Genomic DNA, 19,008 nt, shown 5'->3' with positions numbered 1-19,008 from the left:
AGATCCCATTCCATGGCAGGGGCATCCCAGGTCCACTCGGCGTCCCTGTCTCGGCACCGAGATTAGTCCTTGAGCACCGAGCCACTGGCACCGCACCTGGGCCCGGACGCGGGGTTTGAGCTGATGGTACCACCCGACGCCCTGGAGGCAGCACCGGTCGCCTCGTCGGCACCGGATGAGTCTATAGCGGCGCCGCCCCCTGTGTCTCAGGAGGACTTTAAGGCTCATCAAGAGCTTCTTAGATGGGTGGCCTTGAATCTCCAGGCTGAGGAGATGGAGGAGCCATCGGACACTTTGTTTAATGTCTTGTCCTCCTCGACACCGGGCTGTGTGGCCTTGCCTCTTCACCAGGGGGTAGCCAATATTTCTACCGGACTTTGGCAGACCCCGGCTTCCCTGGCGTCCATTTCTAAGAAGGCGGAGCAGAAGTACTTCGTGCCAGCAAAGGGGCACGAGTACTTGTACACTCACCCAACCCCAAACTTGCTGGTGGTGGAATCCATTAACCACCGTGAGAGACATGGCCAGCCCGCACCCACCCCCAAGGATAAAGACGCCAGGAGACTAGACACTTTTGGGGAAAAGGTTTATTCATTGGTGAGCTTCCAGCTCAGGGTGGCGAACCACCAAGCACTGCTGAGCCGGTATGATTTTAACTTGTGGGGGTCTCTGCCGAAATTCGAGCCTCTTCTCCAAGACAAGAACAAGAGGGAATTTAAAGCTCTAGTTGACGAGGGTGCGGTGGCGGCGAAAGCAGCTCTTCAAGCGATTTCAGATGCGGCGGACACAGCGGCCCGTTCGATGGCCTCGGCTATTTCCATGCGAAGAGCGTCATGGCTCTCGCTGTCCGGGCTGTCCACGGAATCCCAGTCCCTCATGCGGGACCTGCCCTTCGACGGAAAAGCCCTGTTTGCGGACCAAACACACTCGTCTGCATGGGATGAAAGACTCCCGCACCACCCTGCAGACCCTAGGCCTGTATGTCCCGCCACGCAAGGACAAACCCAGGCCTCAGACCTCGGCTCCCCCAGTTAGGGGCAGATATGAGGCCCCACCTAAGAGGCCGAGGGACCAGAGGCGTAGATCCCAGCGCCAGTCCTGTTCGGCTCCGCGACCTGGCCCCTCGAAGGGCAAGAGGCAGGGGAAGAGGCATTTTTGACTCTTTTTGTGGGGGGGCCACTGGGCCTGTTGCCTGGGAAGCCCCCCAGTTAATAAAGTTGGTGTTTGGTAACCGTTTACCTGCCTTCCGAGTGCAATGGTCCCGTATAACGTCGGACCGGTGGGTCCTCAGTACCATCTCCAAGGGGTACATGTTGCAATTTGCCACGCCCCCTCCCCACCATCCTCCGTCCCGGGAGGTCCTCGGAGACCCGGAGCACGCCCTCCTTCTACACCAGGAAGTGGCGTGCCTCCTCACCCTGGGCGCGGTGGAGAGGGTACCTCGGGAATTCCATGGCAAGGGGTTTTACTCCCGGTATTTCCTGATCCCAAAGGCGAAAGGCAGGCTCAAGCCCATCCTCGACCTGCGGTATCTCAACCAGTTTCTGGTCTGTTGCAAGTTCCGTATGGTGTCCCTATCCTCTATTATTCCGTCCCTAGACCCGGGGGATTTGTTCGCAGCCCTGGACCTCCAGGATGCGTACTTTCACATCCATATTTTCGAGGGTCACAGGCGCTTCCTCCGTTTCCTGGTGGGGCAGGACCACTACCAGTTTATGGTCCTTCCCTTTGGCCTCTCTACGGCCCCCAGGGTTTTTACAAAATGCATGGCGATGGTGGCAGCCCACCTCAGGCGGAACGGGCTGCAAATCTTTCCCTACCTGGATGACTGGTTGCTCAAGGGCAAGTCTCGATCCCAGGTACAGGCCCAGGTGGAATTCCTCCTGGCCACTTGCAACAGTCTAGGCCTAGTAGTAAACAAGGACAAGTCCACGCTAGTCCGGGCTCAGCGCATACACTTCATAGGGGCGCTGTTAGACTCGGTAGTAGCCACGGCCTCTCTCCCCCGAGATAGGTTCAAGATGCTCTAAGGTCTCGTAGCTTCAGTCACGGCCTTCCCCGTGATGACGGCAAGGGTGTGCCTTCAACTCTTAGGCCATATGGTGGCATGCACCTCGGTGGTGCGGCATGCCAGGCTCAGGATGCGGCCCCTTCAACTTTGGTTGGCCTCACAATACTCCCAGGCCAGGGACGGCCTGGACAAGGTCGTCATGCTTCCACCCGTGGTGGTGGCCAACCTGCAGTGGTGGTCCCTCCCGAGCAATATGTTGTAAGGGATCCCCTTCCAAGAGGCCCCTCCCTTGATACATCTGGTGTCGGACGCCTCGGACCTGGGGTGGGGAGCCCACATGGGGAGCTTCCAGACCCAGGGCAGATGGTTGTCCTTGGACTTGTCCCTGCACATAAATGTCAGGGAATTCAGGGCGGTACGCCTTAGCCTGTATAGCCTTCCACCGGTATCTGCGGGAGAAGACGGTCAGAGTCCTCACGGACAATACGACCGCGATGTATTACATCAACAGGCAAGGGGGCACGAGGTCCTCAGCCTTGTGCCAGGAAGCCCTAGACCTGTGGGAGTTCTGTATAGCCCACAACATCTCCTTGAGGGCCTTTCACCTACCCGGCACGCGCAATACACAAGCCGATCGCCTGAGCAGGGTTTTCTCCCAACAGCACAGACAGCACGAGTGGTCACTCCACAGGGAGGTTGCCAGGCAGCTCTTCCTAGAGTGGGGCATTCCCCAGGTGGATCTCTTCTCCACCAACCAGAATCGCCTCTGCCCTCAGTTCTGCTCCAGGGCAGGAGGGGGCGAAGAAGCGATATCGGACGCGTTCCTGATTCCATGGTCGGGCTGCCTGTTCTACTCCTTCCCGCCCTTCCCCCTGATAGGCAAGGTCCTACAGAAAGTGAAGACAGACGGGTCAAGGGTTATCCTGATAGCGCCGGATTGGGCCCGTCAACATTGGTACGGGACCCTCCTACAACTTCTAGCAGCCCCTCCACGCAGACTGCCGCTCCGACTGGATCTCCTTTCCCAGGAGGGAGGATCCCTCCTCCACCCTGACCTGGCCGTGCTTCACTTGACAGCGTGGCTGCTCCATGGTTAGACGAGGAAGAGGGGAAGTGCTCTGAGGATGTTAGGCAAGTCCTACTGGAGAGCAGGAAGCCGTCCACACGACGAACCTACCTGGCCAAATGGCATCGGTTCTTCACGTGGGCGAGGGAAAGGGGCTCCTCCCCTTCATCTGTGTTGCTCCAGCTTATCCTCGATTACCTACTGTCCCTTAGGATCCAAGGGCTGGCGCCCGCCTCGATCAAGGTACCCTTAGCAGCAATTTCGACTTTCCACCCTCCGGTGTCTGGTCAGTCAGTATTTTCCCACCACATGACTTCCTGGTTTTTGAAAGGTCTGAATCGGGCATTCCCTTACGCCAGACCCCCGGTCCCACTCTGGGACCTGAACCTAGTCCTCTCCCGTGTCATGGGCCCCCCCCCTTTGAACCCTTGGCCATGTGTTCCTGGTCCCACTTATCATGGAAAGTGGCGTTCCTGGTGGCTATCACCTCAGCCCGCCGGGTCTCGGAGCTTAGGGCGCTGACCTCTGATCCCCCATATACGGTCTTCCATAGGGACAAGGTACAGCTCCGCCCGCACCCGGCCTTTCTGCCAAAGGTAGTCTCGGCTTTTCACATGGATCAGGACATCTTCCTACCAGTTCTCTGTCCTAAGCCCCATTCCTCCAATGAGGAATGATGCCTACACATGCTAGATGTGTGTAGAGTGCTGGCTTTTTACCTAGACTGGACCAAGCCATTCCGGAAATCCCCTCAGCTTTTCATTGCTACGGTCGAGCGCATGAGGGGGCAACCGGTTTCCACCCAGCGGATCTCCCGCTGGATCACCTCGTGCATACGCACATGTTACGACCTGGCAGGGGTTCCCCCGCCTCTTATAGTGAAGGCTCATTCGACGAGAGCTCAGGCCTCGTCGGCTGCCTACGTGGCTCATGTCCCTATTCAGGACATCTGTAGGGCTGCTACGTGGTCCTCTGTCCACACCTTTTCATCGCACTATGCAATCGTCTCCCAAACGCGGGATGACGCCGGGTTGGGTAGGGCGGTGCTCCGCCCAGGTAACCCTTAAACTCCTACCCACCTCCATCAGGTATAGCTTGGAGTCACCTACTGTGGAATACACAGGAGCAGTCTCTCTCGAAGAAGAAAGGACAGTTACCTGTTCTGTAACTGGCATTCTTTGAGATGTGTTGCTCAGGTGTATTCCACATCCCGCCCTCCTTCCCCTCTGTCGGAGTTGTCTGGCAAGAAGGAACTGAGGGTGGAGGGAGCACGCAGCGCCCCTTATAGTGCAATCTAGAGGTGCCACTCCAGGGGTCGCAGCAGGGCTCCCCCACTACGGGTACTGCTAAGGGAAAAACTTCCGGCACCGGTGCACGTGGCGAGCACGCACACCTACTGTGGAATACACCTGAGCAACACATCTCGAAGAACGCCAGTTACGGAACAGGTAACTGTGTTTTTAATCAGTTGAAGAGTCTATTCATAAAAATGTTTTAAGGTTCTTCAAGATAGTATAGCATTCTGGCCTGGTGGAGTTGGCTGTGCAGTACAACCCAAATGTAATAGAGATATGGTTTGGAAGCTAAACTTGGGAAAATCCAGGCTTACATAGTGCACAGCAGAGAATAACTCAGTATGTCCAAGAGTATGGCCGAACCCTAGTTTGTTCCCAGACGTCAGAACTGCTCGGAAATCTTCCAAATCTGTGCAGCTCTCTAGAAGTTATTACTTCTGCAAGGGATTAAATATTTCCAACATACTAGAGAGGGGGTAGCAGGTTGTTCATAGTCTGGGAAGATGGACAAAGCTAGTGACTCAGTGAATCAAAATCTTGAAATGGGTTTCACGTCGACTCTTGTAAACTCAGATGAGAACTGCAAAATCAAATACTCATCTAATCATCGTGAGCTAATAAACTTTGTCCAAGTGGCTTTGGCAAAGTTTTTCTTCCTCATATGTTGTGAAGTGTACTCTGCAATGCTTGCCTGCCTGCTTGCCTGTTGCCCTCCTCCCCAGAAGTGGTTGCATTTCATTGGTGTAATACATTTGTTAGTAAATCATTTTGGAATCTAGAGATGAAAGGCCTGTAAATGTAAGGTTTTGTTATTAATTGCCACAGCTTTAATAAACATTGGATTTTACATGTGAGATCATGATTAAATCTGTTGTTTGTATAGGCCATCTGAAACTTTAGACCTTCATCCCTCTCTCTAACAGCGAACAGATGGGTATGCAAGTTTTATGTGTTCTGAAGCCCTCACAATTGAGATATTAATATAATCTACAAATTGCCAGAATATGTGTGCTCATTCCTCTGGTGCTGTTGGCCTGGGGATCGGGGGCAAATACTCAGATTATATGGAGAATTATCCCTGGAAAAATATTGCTAATCTTGGCAACTATGAATTTTCTTAATTTCAGATGGAAATGTGTCTTGAGGTACGTGAATTAGTTGTTTGTTTGTGGAATTAAAGCAGAAAAATGACTTACACTACTTTTATGCATCTTGTATAAGACAGGTTTTTTTCCTTTTGAAAGTTTAATTAAGCCATGCTGCCAACAAACAGTTTTTACTCTGACCCACAGCCTTAGAGTGTGTGTGTGTGTGTGTGTGTGTGTTTGAGAGAGAGAGAGAGAGAGAGAGACGGCAAAGCAGAGGAATACCATTCAAAAATGTGGATAGGAGGATATTATATTGTGGAGTTGTATTGCTCCCAATTGGTTTCCTTCCACAGCTGCCACTGAGCAGCCACAGTAAGAACCAGCCAATGGCAATTTGACTGGCAGAATGATTCCAGCAGAAATGGAAAGGAGACAGGAGAGTAGAAGATGCTGTTGCTTTCCCACCAAATCTCTACCATCAGCATAGCTGGGAGTGGGTGGGTCCTCCCGAGAGTTTTTGGTTCCCTCTCCACCTCCAACACCTCCCACCAGAAAGAATGGTTCTCTTGATTTCAGTAGAAGTTTTGCCTGAGTAAGAACTAATTAAACATTTAGTAAAGGCTTCAAAATTTGGCCTAGTTATAAGGATCTAGTAACATTTATTTTCAAAATGAGGTCCAGATCTTTTTGTGCCTGTTTCTCCTACTTGTGTACTGCCTGAAGACCAACATAAATGCTGACATTGTAAGATAAACATTCTATCACTTAATTTATACATAAAAAAGTTATACACACATAGGAACTTCCAAAATGTACTACTACATCTGGCCATACTCCAGACTGCATTCCAGGTCCATCCCACTGTAGCAGCCCCCAGCTTTTACAACTGCTACAAGCCCTTGCAAATTCACACTTTGGGCCATATTGGTGTTGCTTTGATGGTTTTTTCAAGATACTCAGATACTAAACAGGTTCAAGACAGCCAGGGCTGACTCTGTACACTATTCACCCTATTTCACAAAGCAGGAGTCAGTTTTATATGTTAAACTGGAGGCTGTCATCACTGGCCAGTTTACTAGATAAACCAAGGATTGAACAACCTTGAACACTGAACTATGCACTGTTTTCTAGAGATAATGCCCTCCAGCTTGTGAGTGAAACACAATGGCAGACAGCATGGAGAAACTTGCTTTATTCCTTGTGGTGCTGTTCCAGTCCCTTGGAAAAATGGAGTCTGTAGACCTGTTAATCTGGCATGATTTATGAATATTAAATTCACTTCAAAAATTATGAGAAGCATTGCCTTTCCCAAATCTACATTTTATCTTTTTACAGTAGACATGAAAGAAATCTCAAACCTTCAAAGAAATCTCACCAAATATTTCAAGATTCTTGGATGAAAGGTGCTTCAAAGTACAAGGTATGTATTATTTATTATTATTTAAATACTAGATGATCTAGATCAGAGGTGGGCAAACTATGGTCCGTGGGACCTTCCTGCCTGGCCCCTGAGCTCCCATCCGGGGAGGCTAGCACCCGGCCCCTCCCCTGCTGTCCCTCCTCCCCCGCAGATGTGGATAGGAGTCAGGGGACAGGGAGTGGGGTGGGGTGGGGTCATGGGGGGGCAGTTAGGGGCAGGGGTCCCGGGAGGGGGCTGTCGGGGACAAGGAGCAGGAGGAGTCTGAGGGGGTCAGAGGGTGGAGCGGATAGAGAGCAGGGGCCAGGCTGTTTGGGGAGGCACAGCCTTCCCTACCCGGCCCTCCATACAGTTTTGCAAGCCCGATGTGGCCCTCGGGCCAAAAAGTTTGCCCACCCCTGATCTAGATTCACTGTACATCTAATATTAAACAAGATCCCTTTGCTCTGCAGATAACATCACGTTTTGCCCTGAGTGTGTAGATTCTGGAACTTTTGTGCAAAACTATTTGACAAGGTCAGTTTTAGTGCAGAGATTGGGGTATTGGGATATTTCATTTTAAAAAGTTACTTTTGCACTTGTGTAACTTTTATGTGATCCCTGTTTTGTTTTGCTTCAGGCAAACTATGTATGAACTGTTATTTTAAGCATATGTATAGTGTAACACATTTGTGTTGTCCCTTGAGTAAAGAGAGGATGGTAATGAAAACTGAGAGACATGAACAGTTACAATCAAAAATATTTTTATTCCATCTGCTACATACTTTGGAGATAGTGTAACTTTTGGGTTTGGGGCAAAAACTTATTCCCATTCAAGTGAAGGGGGCACTTTTATATTGTGTTCCAACTGCTTACATTCTGTATTCAGTGGCCCTGCTTCAAAATTATTTATAGCATTTTGAACCACATAAAGCCCACTGATCTTGATTCTACCCCAGTGCAGCACGTTAAGCTGAAAAGTCTGTGGAAGATATTTTATAGGCCAAGGTGACTCATAATGGGAGGATAATGTGCATGAATTATTTCTCTCTTGACCCTGCACACATTCATCATATCTCTGCATCATGGCCAAGGAAATAATTTTCTTTATGGAAGGATGTTAGTTAGGCCAAGAGTCACATCTTCACAGAGAATAAGTACCCTTTATAAAACCAAAAAAAACCGGTTGTCTTTCCCCATCTGACTCTGAGAGCTCCTCACTGCACTTGATAAATGTTAACAACATGTTTTATTTTTAGTTTTACTCCAGCCTCTCTCAATGCTGCCCCTGGCTGAGTGTCAGAACCTTTGAGTTGGGGGGAGAGAATGTGTGTGGCTTAACTCTGCACCTGCTATCCCTAGAGTGTGCCAGATTTAGTGCTCACTTACATGTCGTGCAGTACCACTGACTTCAATGAGGCATCATGAAATGTGTCAGCTTTGAATTTTACTGTAAGGTTTCTTTATTGAAAGATGCTGAACTGACATCTCTGAAGACTCAGCTTTTCTATTAATCCAGAGAATACGTATAGCACAGGCCAGCAGCCATGCAAGTTTCTGTACATTGCCCCATCAACATACCTCATTTCTGACACAAAGAATCTAATCTATGAAGGAGAGAGGAGTTCAACCTCCATCCCCTTCTTCGGTCCTGTCCTTGATGACTGTATATTGAAACAAAACAATCAAAAGTTGCAGTTAGTGGCAGTTGTGTTTTGGTTTTCATTGTGTTGATGTTTGCCCATTGGAAACGGGACTTCAGATGCTTTCCACATAGGTCACTGAACAGTCATCAGAGGGTAACAATTTTTGGTCACTACCGACTTGAGTTGCAGTCCTACTTGGTGACCTTGAAGTGAACAGCTCCATTCCATTACTAGACTTCTGACCCAACTGGTTTATTGCCCTCCCCGTTTGTCTCCCAAACCTTTCCTGAAAGAGCTACACTGTATTGATAAGGGTGGGTAGATGAGGCTCAACAGGTATTAAAATATCTATAAAATCCTTGTATACTGTTGCAACATTGAACACCTAAGTGTGGTTTGTGTTTTTGCATTAAGTTAGATGTTATACATCACGTTTTTAATCTGAGAGTGACCAAAATGGACGTTTTGTGAAAAATTGAATTTCTGAGTTGCAGAATGCTCAGAACAAAATGGAAACCAAATGCGTATGTAAAATTTGGGGGGAAATTTCATTATTTGGTGCATATGTGTCTATATATATTTGTGCAAAAGCTAGTGAAACAGCTGTCAATGGCATTAACAGTTTTCCTTTCTGCGATTCTAGGAAGCTTAACAGATTTTATCTGGCTAACGGTGCTATATAATCTTCATTATCCACCATCTTTTGGAAGATTCTCTAGGTGACAGAAAAATTCCCAATGAGTAAAAAATATCTTGAGGATGCTCTCTAGTGTCAATCTAGTGTTGAAAGCTAAATTTAGTTAGGGAAAACTTGGCTTTCTGATGGGAATTAGGAAATAATAATCAAAAGTCAAATGACAATAGAGTTACAAAAAAAGGCACAGAAAACTTTATTATAGATCACTGTTGATAAAAGAATAAGAAAGTAAAAGTTGTGATACTGAATGAGATGGGTCAGAGGGATTAAGCCATATACAATTTTTTTGGCTAAGAACTATTTGGTACTGCGGTAGAAACCAGTGATTGGGAAGTGGTGGGAAGGAGAAGCAAAGGGAGCCATTCCCTGCATAATAAATAGTTCTTATGAATATAATTGAAGGAAAGTTTGACTATATTGCATTGATGTTGGTTATATGGTATGACATGATGTGTGTGACAGAAAGTTGCACAGAAAGCTATCACTTGGCAAACAAATCAGAATGATCAATCATTAGTGGTCAAACATTGATGTCTCTCCATAGCTGTGTGTTGCTGCTGCAGTAAACTAAAGACAGACATCCCTTTTCCTTTGCAACATAAAACCCCACCATCACTACCTGCTGTGTTGCATTCTATCCCCAAGCATAAAGCAGAAGTTTTGTATCCTGTCTTTGTGTGTGGTAATCAACTCCAGACTTCATATCTGAGGTTACATCTGTAGCATCCACACTTTCCACCTTATGTGCCCTGCTCCTACCCATTCCTCAACACAATATAGTCACTCACTGAGCCAAGTTTGCAAGAAGTCAGTAAGCATTTTGATGGAAAGAGTTCTGTAGAGGGTGTATGGTTGGAAGGAGTGCTACAGTGCAGACATTGGGGGAACAGAGCACGAGTGACTCCTGTCATTCTCCTCCAACTAATTATCTGAAATACCAACAGTCCAGGCTGTTAAGAGGGAGGAAACCAGCCTTCATTCAAGGCTCTGATCTCTCCAATAACAATATTCAGTACTTGCAAGTGCTACACAAGTTCAAGGGGGAAAGATCCCTTACCAGCTTGACCTTTAAGAATTGAATGAAACGCGGTTTGCCTATTACTGCCATGATTCAGCAAGGAGGAGCCTGCAGAGACTGAACCCTCCAACTAAATATACAGTGTTTTGGGAACCTCAGAAATCATCTCTGAACTAACACCAGTGCAATCCCATGCTGCCAGGAATTGGCATGAGCATGCTGCTAATTGGTGCATTTAGAATGAACTAAAGGAAACGTTTCACTCAGCATGTAGTCAGCCTGTGGAATTCACTGCAGCAGGAGGTCATGGAATACAGTACTGGATGCGGATGAATAACTTTATAGCAATAACATTGTTAGGTATGTATGCCAAGATAGGGGAAATCATGTCTAAAGTTTCAGAACATAAGATGATTACCACAGAGACCAAGGAGTACATAGGAAACTCTCCCATCTATCTGCCCCACAGCAAAATATTGCCCATGTGTACTATGGATACCACTTAAGCATGGCATGACAGAATTACAAAGGGTATACATATCTCTAAGCCAAAAAAACCCAAACAAACCACATAGTATGTCTAAAAAACAAGGCCAAACAAGCATCCTTCAGAAAATGAAAATCCAGCCCACTGAGGCCAATAGAAAGGAGCATAAAGTATGACAGGTTACATGTAAGATGGAAATTAGGAGTGCTAAGAAGGAATTTGAAGAGCAAATAGCCAAAGATGCAAAAGCAAATAATCCTATCAGAAGCAGGAAGCCTGTGAGAGAATTAGTAGGTCTATTGGATACAGTGGAGTCTAGGGAACAATTAAAAAGGGTAAGAACACTTGAAGGTATGTCTACATGGCAGTTAGATCCCAGGGCTGGCCTGTGCCAGCTGACTTGGGCTCCCCAAGCTCGGGTGAAGGGGCTGTTTAATTGTGGTGTAGATGTTTGGGCTCAGGCTGGAGCTCAGGCTTTGGGACCCTGTGAGGGAGTAGGGTCCCCTTGGAATTAATCCAAGAATTCTCAAGGCACTTAAAAATAAAGAATAAAATTTTCAAAAGCACCCAGTCCCATTGACTTTCGGTGTCTCCATTCCTTGGCACAGCATCCTGGCACTTAGGCTTGTAAGTCATTTAGGTGATTTGGAAAATTCTAACCAGACTGGCTAATGTGCTAACAACAGTATGCACTCTATCATTAAAATCAGATGATAATACTGGTTTGACTTACCTTTTAAAAAGGTTCTAGGTTTGATCTTAGAAACTACAGACCAGAAAATTTATCGTTGCTCTCGGGGGGAAAAAAATGAAATGCTGATAGGTTTTGGATGCCAGCTATAATAATGGGACTTCTTTTCCTCCTTTCCTTTGTTTTGGCCATTCCCCAATTATACTTCCCTTCTAGTATGCCATCTCATCTGTATTTTTCACTCTTATCCACTCTTTTTTGTTCATTTTCTCCATTTCATTCTGTTTCTGACTCCCACCACTGACCTTGAGGGTCTGGAATTCAGTTTGGGAGCAAGACAATGAAATTGCCGTCGTCCACCATTTGCATGACACACTAGGCACATCCTACCCTACGTATGTCCAAAGAGATGATTATCATACTGCATTGTTAAAAGCAGACCCTTGCATCCTTCATAGTATAACAGGGGAGATATACACACTTAGAAATAAGTGGAAGGGGGGAAGATGAGAATAAGAAAACGCTCACAGAAGGAGCGAATTAAGCTTTTTTTTTTTTGTTTTTTTGTTTTTGTTAAAGTATTACAGCTGAGTCAATGTTTTTTGGCATCTCTCTTTTCCTCAAGGCTTTCAGAAGATCCTGTGACAGATTTACAAGAAAGATGAGGAGTCCAATAACTGAGTCACCCACCAGAGAACGATGATTATAATTAACATTTATGTAGTGCATTTTATCTCAAAAGTTCCCAAGGCTCTGAACAAACAATAGACACAGCACCACGGAAGTGCAGCCATCTCTGGGGGGACACAGTGGAAGCCAACCGATGTACAGCATTCTTAACAACAGTGAGGGGAAGAAAAATTGAGGCAAAGAAATGGAAAGAAAACCCCTACTCTTAGAAAGTGTCAAGAGATTGTCAACATTCACACACAGAAGACTGGATCTCAGTTTTTATGCATCCATTTACAATCCCCCTTCCTGCCTCAAACAGTATGGAACATATAGAACTATTCCCTTTCTCTACCTCAGAACAACAAAGAGCTGAGTCAGCTCCGAGAATTTGGTTTGCTGGAATATTGAGGGATGATGGATGAATTAGTTTAGATAATATGAGAACTAACTTGAACTTTAGCCCAAATCTCAACAAGAATCTTTGTTTATATTTGAAAAAGTTTAATTCCTCTTCAGCACCCCCATTTTCACAGCACTTACTGGTTTGAAAAATGTCAGAATGAGAGAGAAAATGAGTCTATACTAGAGATACTTTGATCTGCACCGAAACTAGGCACTACTGAGGTAAGCAGGTGAACTTTTAAGTACTTAACTATTGTTCAGGCAACATGGTCTAGGGGTTAGGACAGATGAGGGAGTCAGGAGATCTTCATTTGACTCACTGCATGACTTTGACCTGTCTCTGACTTGCCTCATCTGAAATACTTATCCCGCCTTTGTAATGCACTTTCTAGACCTTCATTTAATGGCATCAGAGTGCAAAACTATTCTCTAAAGCTTCCAAGGTTAACTTCTTGCTTCTGATACAGTAGTAAGAGTTTACAGGTGGATAACATGAAGTTTGTGGAGATGAGGGAAAATCTAAGGCACTTTGGTTTGGATAATGTTCCACATGAATGGCTGAAAAGTCCAGTTCTTCTATTTCATAGAATCATAGAATATCAGGGTTGGAAGGGACCTCAGGAGGTCATCTAGTCCAACCCCCTGCTCAAAGAAGGACCTAATCCCCAACTAAATCAAGCCTGACCGTAAAAACCTCTAAGGAAGGAGATTCCACCACCTCCCTAGGTAACCCATTCCAGCGCTTCATCACCCTCCTAGTGAAAAAGTTTTTCCTAATATCCAACCTAAACCTCCCCCACTGCAACTTGAGACCATTACTCCTTGTTCTGTCAAATTTCTGTGAATTGAACCATATGCTGATTCTGATGAAGTACATAACCATATAGGATACATATTGTTTGCAGAACATAGAGCTGCATGTTTAACTTCCCATCACTGCTGTAAGCAATGGCCAGTAACTAGCATAAGGATTTGTGTGAAAGGGAAAGGCAGAGGTTTTTTCTGGTGACAGAAATGTTTCCAGGAAAAGCAGTTCTTCTGGGAAAGGAAGGCACAATATCAGAGAGAGTATGGACAGCACAGACACAAAGGACCATATCTGAGGAGCTGAAGTACATCCAGAGAGAACCCTAAGTAGGTTCTTTTTACCTTCTTGTGATCCACCTTTTAACTTGCACCTACTTACCAAACTGTAACTGCCTGTATTATGAGCACCTGCTACAGAAGACAAGGAGGAAACAAAGCAGGAGCCAGCCTTGGAGTCCTAGAATAACCAGAGTGGCTAGCTGCAGGAATGATCAAAGGGAGAAGGAACTGGGTAGCCTGGCAGTATGGCCAAGAAGAAGTCCAGATAGCTGAGCAGCAAGTACAGCAGAGAAGGAAACTGAGTGACAGAGACGTGCAGGTATTGAGGAATAGGGGAAGGGAAATGGGCGGCAGAGAAGCATGTGAGGAGCAGAAGATTATATGAAGAGCAAGAGTATAATTATTTCTTCTGAGAGAGGAGAAAACACTGTTGCATTAGATAACTAAAGTACATAGTTTTCTAATATTGATTTTCCTTATAATAAATCGCTATAGTTGGCCAGAAGGGTGTCATGAAATTGTGAAAGGGAAGGCAGACTGTCTGCAAGGCAAGTTGATGCTGTCTATTCCTGCTTCTGCAGCATTATAGAGAGAGCACATTGCATAATCTAATTTTAGTAATATCTTCTGTAGCTTCCCTTAAGATACTGACCCATCATCTGACAGGCCTTATTTGGAATAGTTTAAATTAGAATGTGTTTCACAGAGGACTTTCCCACATATATATTTAGATTTAAAAAAAAAAAAAAAGTAAAAGGCAAGATATTGCTGTGCATCCAGCTCTGTTTTCTCCCCTTATTGTACATCACTACAACTAAAAATCTGGATTGGAATGTCAGCATTTCTCCACTATAAACAACACCATTTCCCCCCTTTCATTTTTAACCCCTTAAAACAACATTTACATACTTTATTCCAGAAATCAAATGAGCAGCTACATCGAAGGGTGATATCAGTGCCACTCCTTTTACCAACAGATGATGTCAGTGCATTGAGAAATGCCCAGTCCCAGTCTCTGAGGCCTACCTGTATCACCTTTGTGTGTCATCCAAGTTTCATCTGCTGCAGGAATCTGTTCTTAATTTTCATACTTCTTATGAGAGATGCTCAAACTTTCAGGATCTGAATTTTCCCAAAGTGCAGGGGATGAGGATGTTTGGATCAAGGTATTTTGGTTTGGATCCATCTGTAATATTAACTTACAGTTTACTACTTTATCTGAATTGTAGCATGATGGGACTGAGGAAAGATTTCCTCATGTCCGGATACAAACAAAAAGGGCTTGACCAGGCTTTAAAGTAAACGTCTAGATCAGGAAATCATTTATGGGATGCTTAAGTAGACTCTAGGGAGGGTTTAATAATTTTAATTTCCTTTAATTTGACCTTAGGGCATTTTTCATGAGCTTCCTCATTTTTGAAATTCCCCCTCATCCCTCACCTCTGCCCCCTCTCTCCAATTTATTAATTATTAGGGACAAATGCAGCTCTTAGTTACACCTGTTTAAACCTGGAATAAATCCACTGATTTCCATGGAGTTGCTTGTGATTTACACTGGCATAAATGATAGCAGAATTTGGCCTTTACCTACCCACTGTCTGATCTCTCCCCTTCCCCCCCCCAGGAATTTGGCTTCCTCTTAGCTTCAGTTTTGCAGCTTGCTAGTAACTCTCACAATTTGTATTAAAGGCAAAAATGTAAAATGTTTTAAAAGTGGACAAAGTAAAATAAACAAATGGACAGTGGCATTTAGTCTTACAGACAGAGATCCTTTACTTTATAAATACTGTGTGTCAAATTCTGGTCAATTAAGTCCATATTTATTCTGATTACAAATGACAGCAGCATCTGGCCCAAAATTATGCTAAGCTGGACAAGATCTTAGGGTCAGAAAAATGTTGAGATCAATAAGGTAAAATAATATTCTGGGTAATGTAAAAAAATTTATTTTACATTTGCAGTTCACCTTCTTTGGACAAAGAATGTCTCCCTGTCTGGTTTTCCAGGACAGTTTTAATGGAATTTTGACATCTCTGTGATTTCTTTGCATGAAGTGTAAATGATCACAGGTTGATCCGTTGTAAGCCTGAGAGACTGAAAGACCCTATAACAAAAACCAGAAGTCTATTGCAATCGGGAGTCTGACAATATCATTTTAAAGCTAATTTTCCTTACTTTTCCAGTGGGAGGGTATGATGTCATTCTCTCTCCTCCCACTGTAAACTAAGCTGCTGTCAAAGTTTGCTGCCTCTGCCACTGAGAGAACAGTTCACTTAAGTGCAGCTGCAGTGCCTTGTTCTGTGATACCCATCAGCATCATTCACTGTGCGAGTTTGGGTTTGTAACCATGATATCAAGACTGGTCTTTCTACTTTTCTGTGGACATATTGCACTAAACCTGGGAAATGCTCAGAAATTGCCAAGAGGCAAGTAGCTATGACAACTTTGTGTTTTTTGGAAAATGTCTGTGTTTTTGCAATACAAATTTGCTTTCAGTATGTAAGGAAGGATTAAAGACTATCTGAAAAAGAAATGTAAGAGAAAGGCAGCCGGCAGGGAAAAATCCAGGTACAAGAAATCGTTGTTTAAAACTCTTAAACTTAACTGAAGCAAAGACCTAAACATATCCATTGTAGCTTGTGAATCCAGTAAGAATTGCCATGCAACAAAGAAAACTAATTCTAGTGCTTTTATGATGGTTTAGACAATATTGTGTAAGTTTATGGCAGTAAAATCTTCAAGGAAATGGGATTGAGTGCACCCCAAGTTGTTGGCAGGGGATTTCAGTCCTGTTTTGGAACAAAAGTTCTATGCTTTTCAGTTATATCCATCCTTATTAGTATTGCAATTCACTTCTGGAAGTCTGTATGTATTCTTTCAAGAGAAAAATGGGATTTATTAAGAGACTGCATTTCAAAACTCTGCACTCCACATGAAAAAAACCCCATGTCATGTGAATATTTGTTTTTATTTATATATATATATATATATATATATATAAAATCCCTCTGCTGGATTTTGGAAGTAGTTTTGCAAAATTGGAAGAGACCCTCCCCTTTTCCTTGTTAATTTGATCTATGTAACATTGGCATTTTGTGAGTATTCTATTGCTGCAAGAACAACAGATGTAGTGTAAAATTAAAACGATATTTCTAAATCTAGATTATGAAGTATTTTGTAGCACATTGCTGCATGTACTGCCAACCACTTTGTAGAAATGCCTATATAAGTCCTGTCTATGCTTTGTAGATGCATTTTATATCTGCAGACTGCTGCAGTCAGCAAAGTTTACAGGAGAAGCTGTAACTTTTTTTTTTATTATTTAGTTGCTTAGAGCCATGTTATGCCACAAAGCAGCGTCCTTGAGGACACCCTAGAGTATGACATACCTTAGGTGGGGGAATAAAGGGGTGCTGGGAGAAAAGGAAGATGCAACTCGCATCCCAAGATAAAAACATCTCAGGAGTTTTCTGTCTAGATGTTCCCTCTGATAATGTCTTGCTTTTTGGATTCCCCAAGACCACTGGAATTGAAGAATGTTGTGATAATAGTGAAGCAACACACAGACTGTGTTCTCTCATTACTGATATAAAAATACAGCTCAGTTCAAATAGACTTTTAAGCCCTTAGTTCCTGCACACACACACACACACACACACGTGTGCACGCACACACAAAATCCGCCCCTTCTGGGTAAGTTTACACTAGAACTTTTGTGTCCTTACAATAATAAAAAGTAATTACTATCCGCAAACATAAGGTATTAGTATGCCAAGATTATACAGTACTTACATATGTACTGTCTGCTTTCGGAGGATGGAGATTTTCCAATGCCCACATTATGTGGATAGTATTATTTAACTTTCTGCTCACTTTGATGGGATGATAACCATGAGTATGTTTAACAGTAAAGTTCTGGCAACAGAGCTTCACTTTTCATGCTGCAATCCCAAGAGATGATCTCTGGACACATTCTTGCTTTGCTAATGTAACAAAGCAAAAAACAGTTCCACTTGTCATTTGCACTAAAGCAGCAGGTGGAAATGCCAGGTTCATGTTGTTTAATTGACTTTTGAAAGGGCTCTCCCTTTGCAAATGTATAAACAAACAGTTTCTGACCCTGGCAGATATCCTTTCAGATGATTATTTTTATTGGGTTGGACACACTGTACATTGGTTCCTGGGTTGTTTATCTAGGAATACTCAAAGATGTCTTTGTTAGTGCATTTCTGTTTGACTAGAACTGTGTATGTTTCCATAAATGAGCAGTATGATGATTAGATTTTAAGCACTTCTAAAGTAACAGAGGTTTGGGAGAGTTCTGTCTCATTAGGGTGGTCCACTCTGTCTTGTAAAATCACTCCATGGAGTACAAATGTAAACTTTTTTATATGTTCAGTCTCAGTCGCACACAGCGCTCCGGAGCCACTCCTACTGTATAGAGTACAGTAGAGTCCGTTTTGTATTACCTGAGAGAGGCTCCAGGCAAATTCGTTTTCTCGTAGTGGGGTAGCCTGTGATAGAGTCACAGTATAAAACTTTTAATTCTTACTGCTGCTGTGGAATCCCAGTTCTTGAGTCTCCTCTCCAGGAGGTGAAATGTACTGATCCCTGGCCTCATGCAATGGGATTTCCTTTCAATGGTCCAAGGATGAAATACAATTTTGCAGCTGTAGGGAAGGCAGCCAATAAACCCTTTGGATGTCAGTGATTTGAAGAGCCTTTCTTTGGAAAGACTGTCATATTCAAATATGCCTTTCATGAGGCTGGAATACACATGGCTCTCTCTTCCAGGATACTTATGTGCTGCCACCCGACAGGCACATGTTTGATTAAAATGATAAGTGTCTGTGAATGTTTTATTTTTCTTTGCCATTCCTGAGTTGTCCTACTAACAAACATTTGCTTTAAGCATTTCATCTCTGAAAGTTAGTGCAATGCTGGAGGAATGTATTGGAAACCTAAATAATTATATACAGAACATGACATTAAAAGAACTTTAAGGTTGCAGAGTCAAGAACTCAAAATAAGGAAATGCCAGAGATAAGGTTGCCACATTAATTCTGCCCCTGTGTGCACATGCACTAGAACAGTGGCTCTTAACCTTTCCAGACTACTGTACTCATTTCAGGAGTCTGATTTGTCTTGTGTACCCCAAGTTTCATCTCACTTAAAAACTATTTGCTTACAACACATCAGACATAAAAATACAAAAAAAAGGCACAACATACTATTACTGACAAATTGCATACGTTCTCATTTTTACCATATAATTCTAAAATAAATCAATTGGAATATAAATATTGTACTTACATTTCAGTGTCTAGTATATAGAGCAGTATCAACAAATCATTGTATGAAATTTGAGTTTGTACTGACTTCGCTAGTGCTTTTTATGTAACCTGTTGTAAAACTAGGCAAATATCTAGAAGAGTTAATGTACCACCTGGAAG

The 19,008-nt window shown here is 44.1% G+C and overlaps 1 protein-coding gene across 1 annotated transcript in view; it reads left to right on the top strand.

The window, feature by feature from the left end:
- The first annotated feature begins 15,823 nt into the window (after window positions 1-15,823).
- ABI3BP (ABI family member 3 binding protein) overlaps window positions 15,824-19,008 on the top strand; it is a 292,470-nt gene continuing 289,285 nt past the window's right edge. Inside the window, exon 1 of the mRNA XM_029913250.1 lies at window positions 15,824-15,981. Within this exon, the coding sequence (XP_029769110.1) occupies window positions 15,903-15,981 (79 nt within the window). The 5' untranslated portion in view covers window positions 15,824-15,902. The remainder of the gene's footprint in view (window positions 15,982-19,008) is intronic.

This window comes from Terrapene carolina, unplaced genomic scaffold (genome assembly GCF_002925995.2).
Source record: "Terrapene carolina triunguis isolate 2854851 unplaced genomic scaffold, T_m_triunguis-2.0 Scaffold558, whole genome shotgun sequence".
Taxonomy (NCBI): domain Eukaryota; kingdom Metazoa; phylum Chordata; order Testudines; family Emydidae; genus Terrapene; species Terrapene triunguis.
The sequence above is the reverse complement of the archived record's forward strand: the minus strand, read 5'-3'. Positions and strand labels throughout refer to the sequence as shown.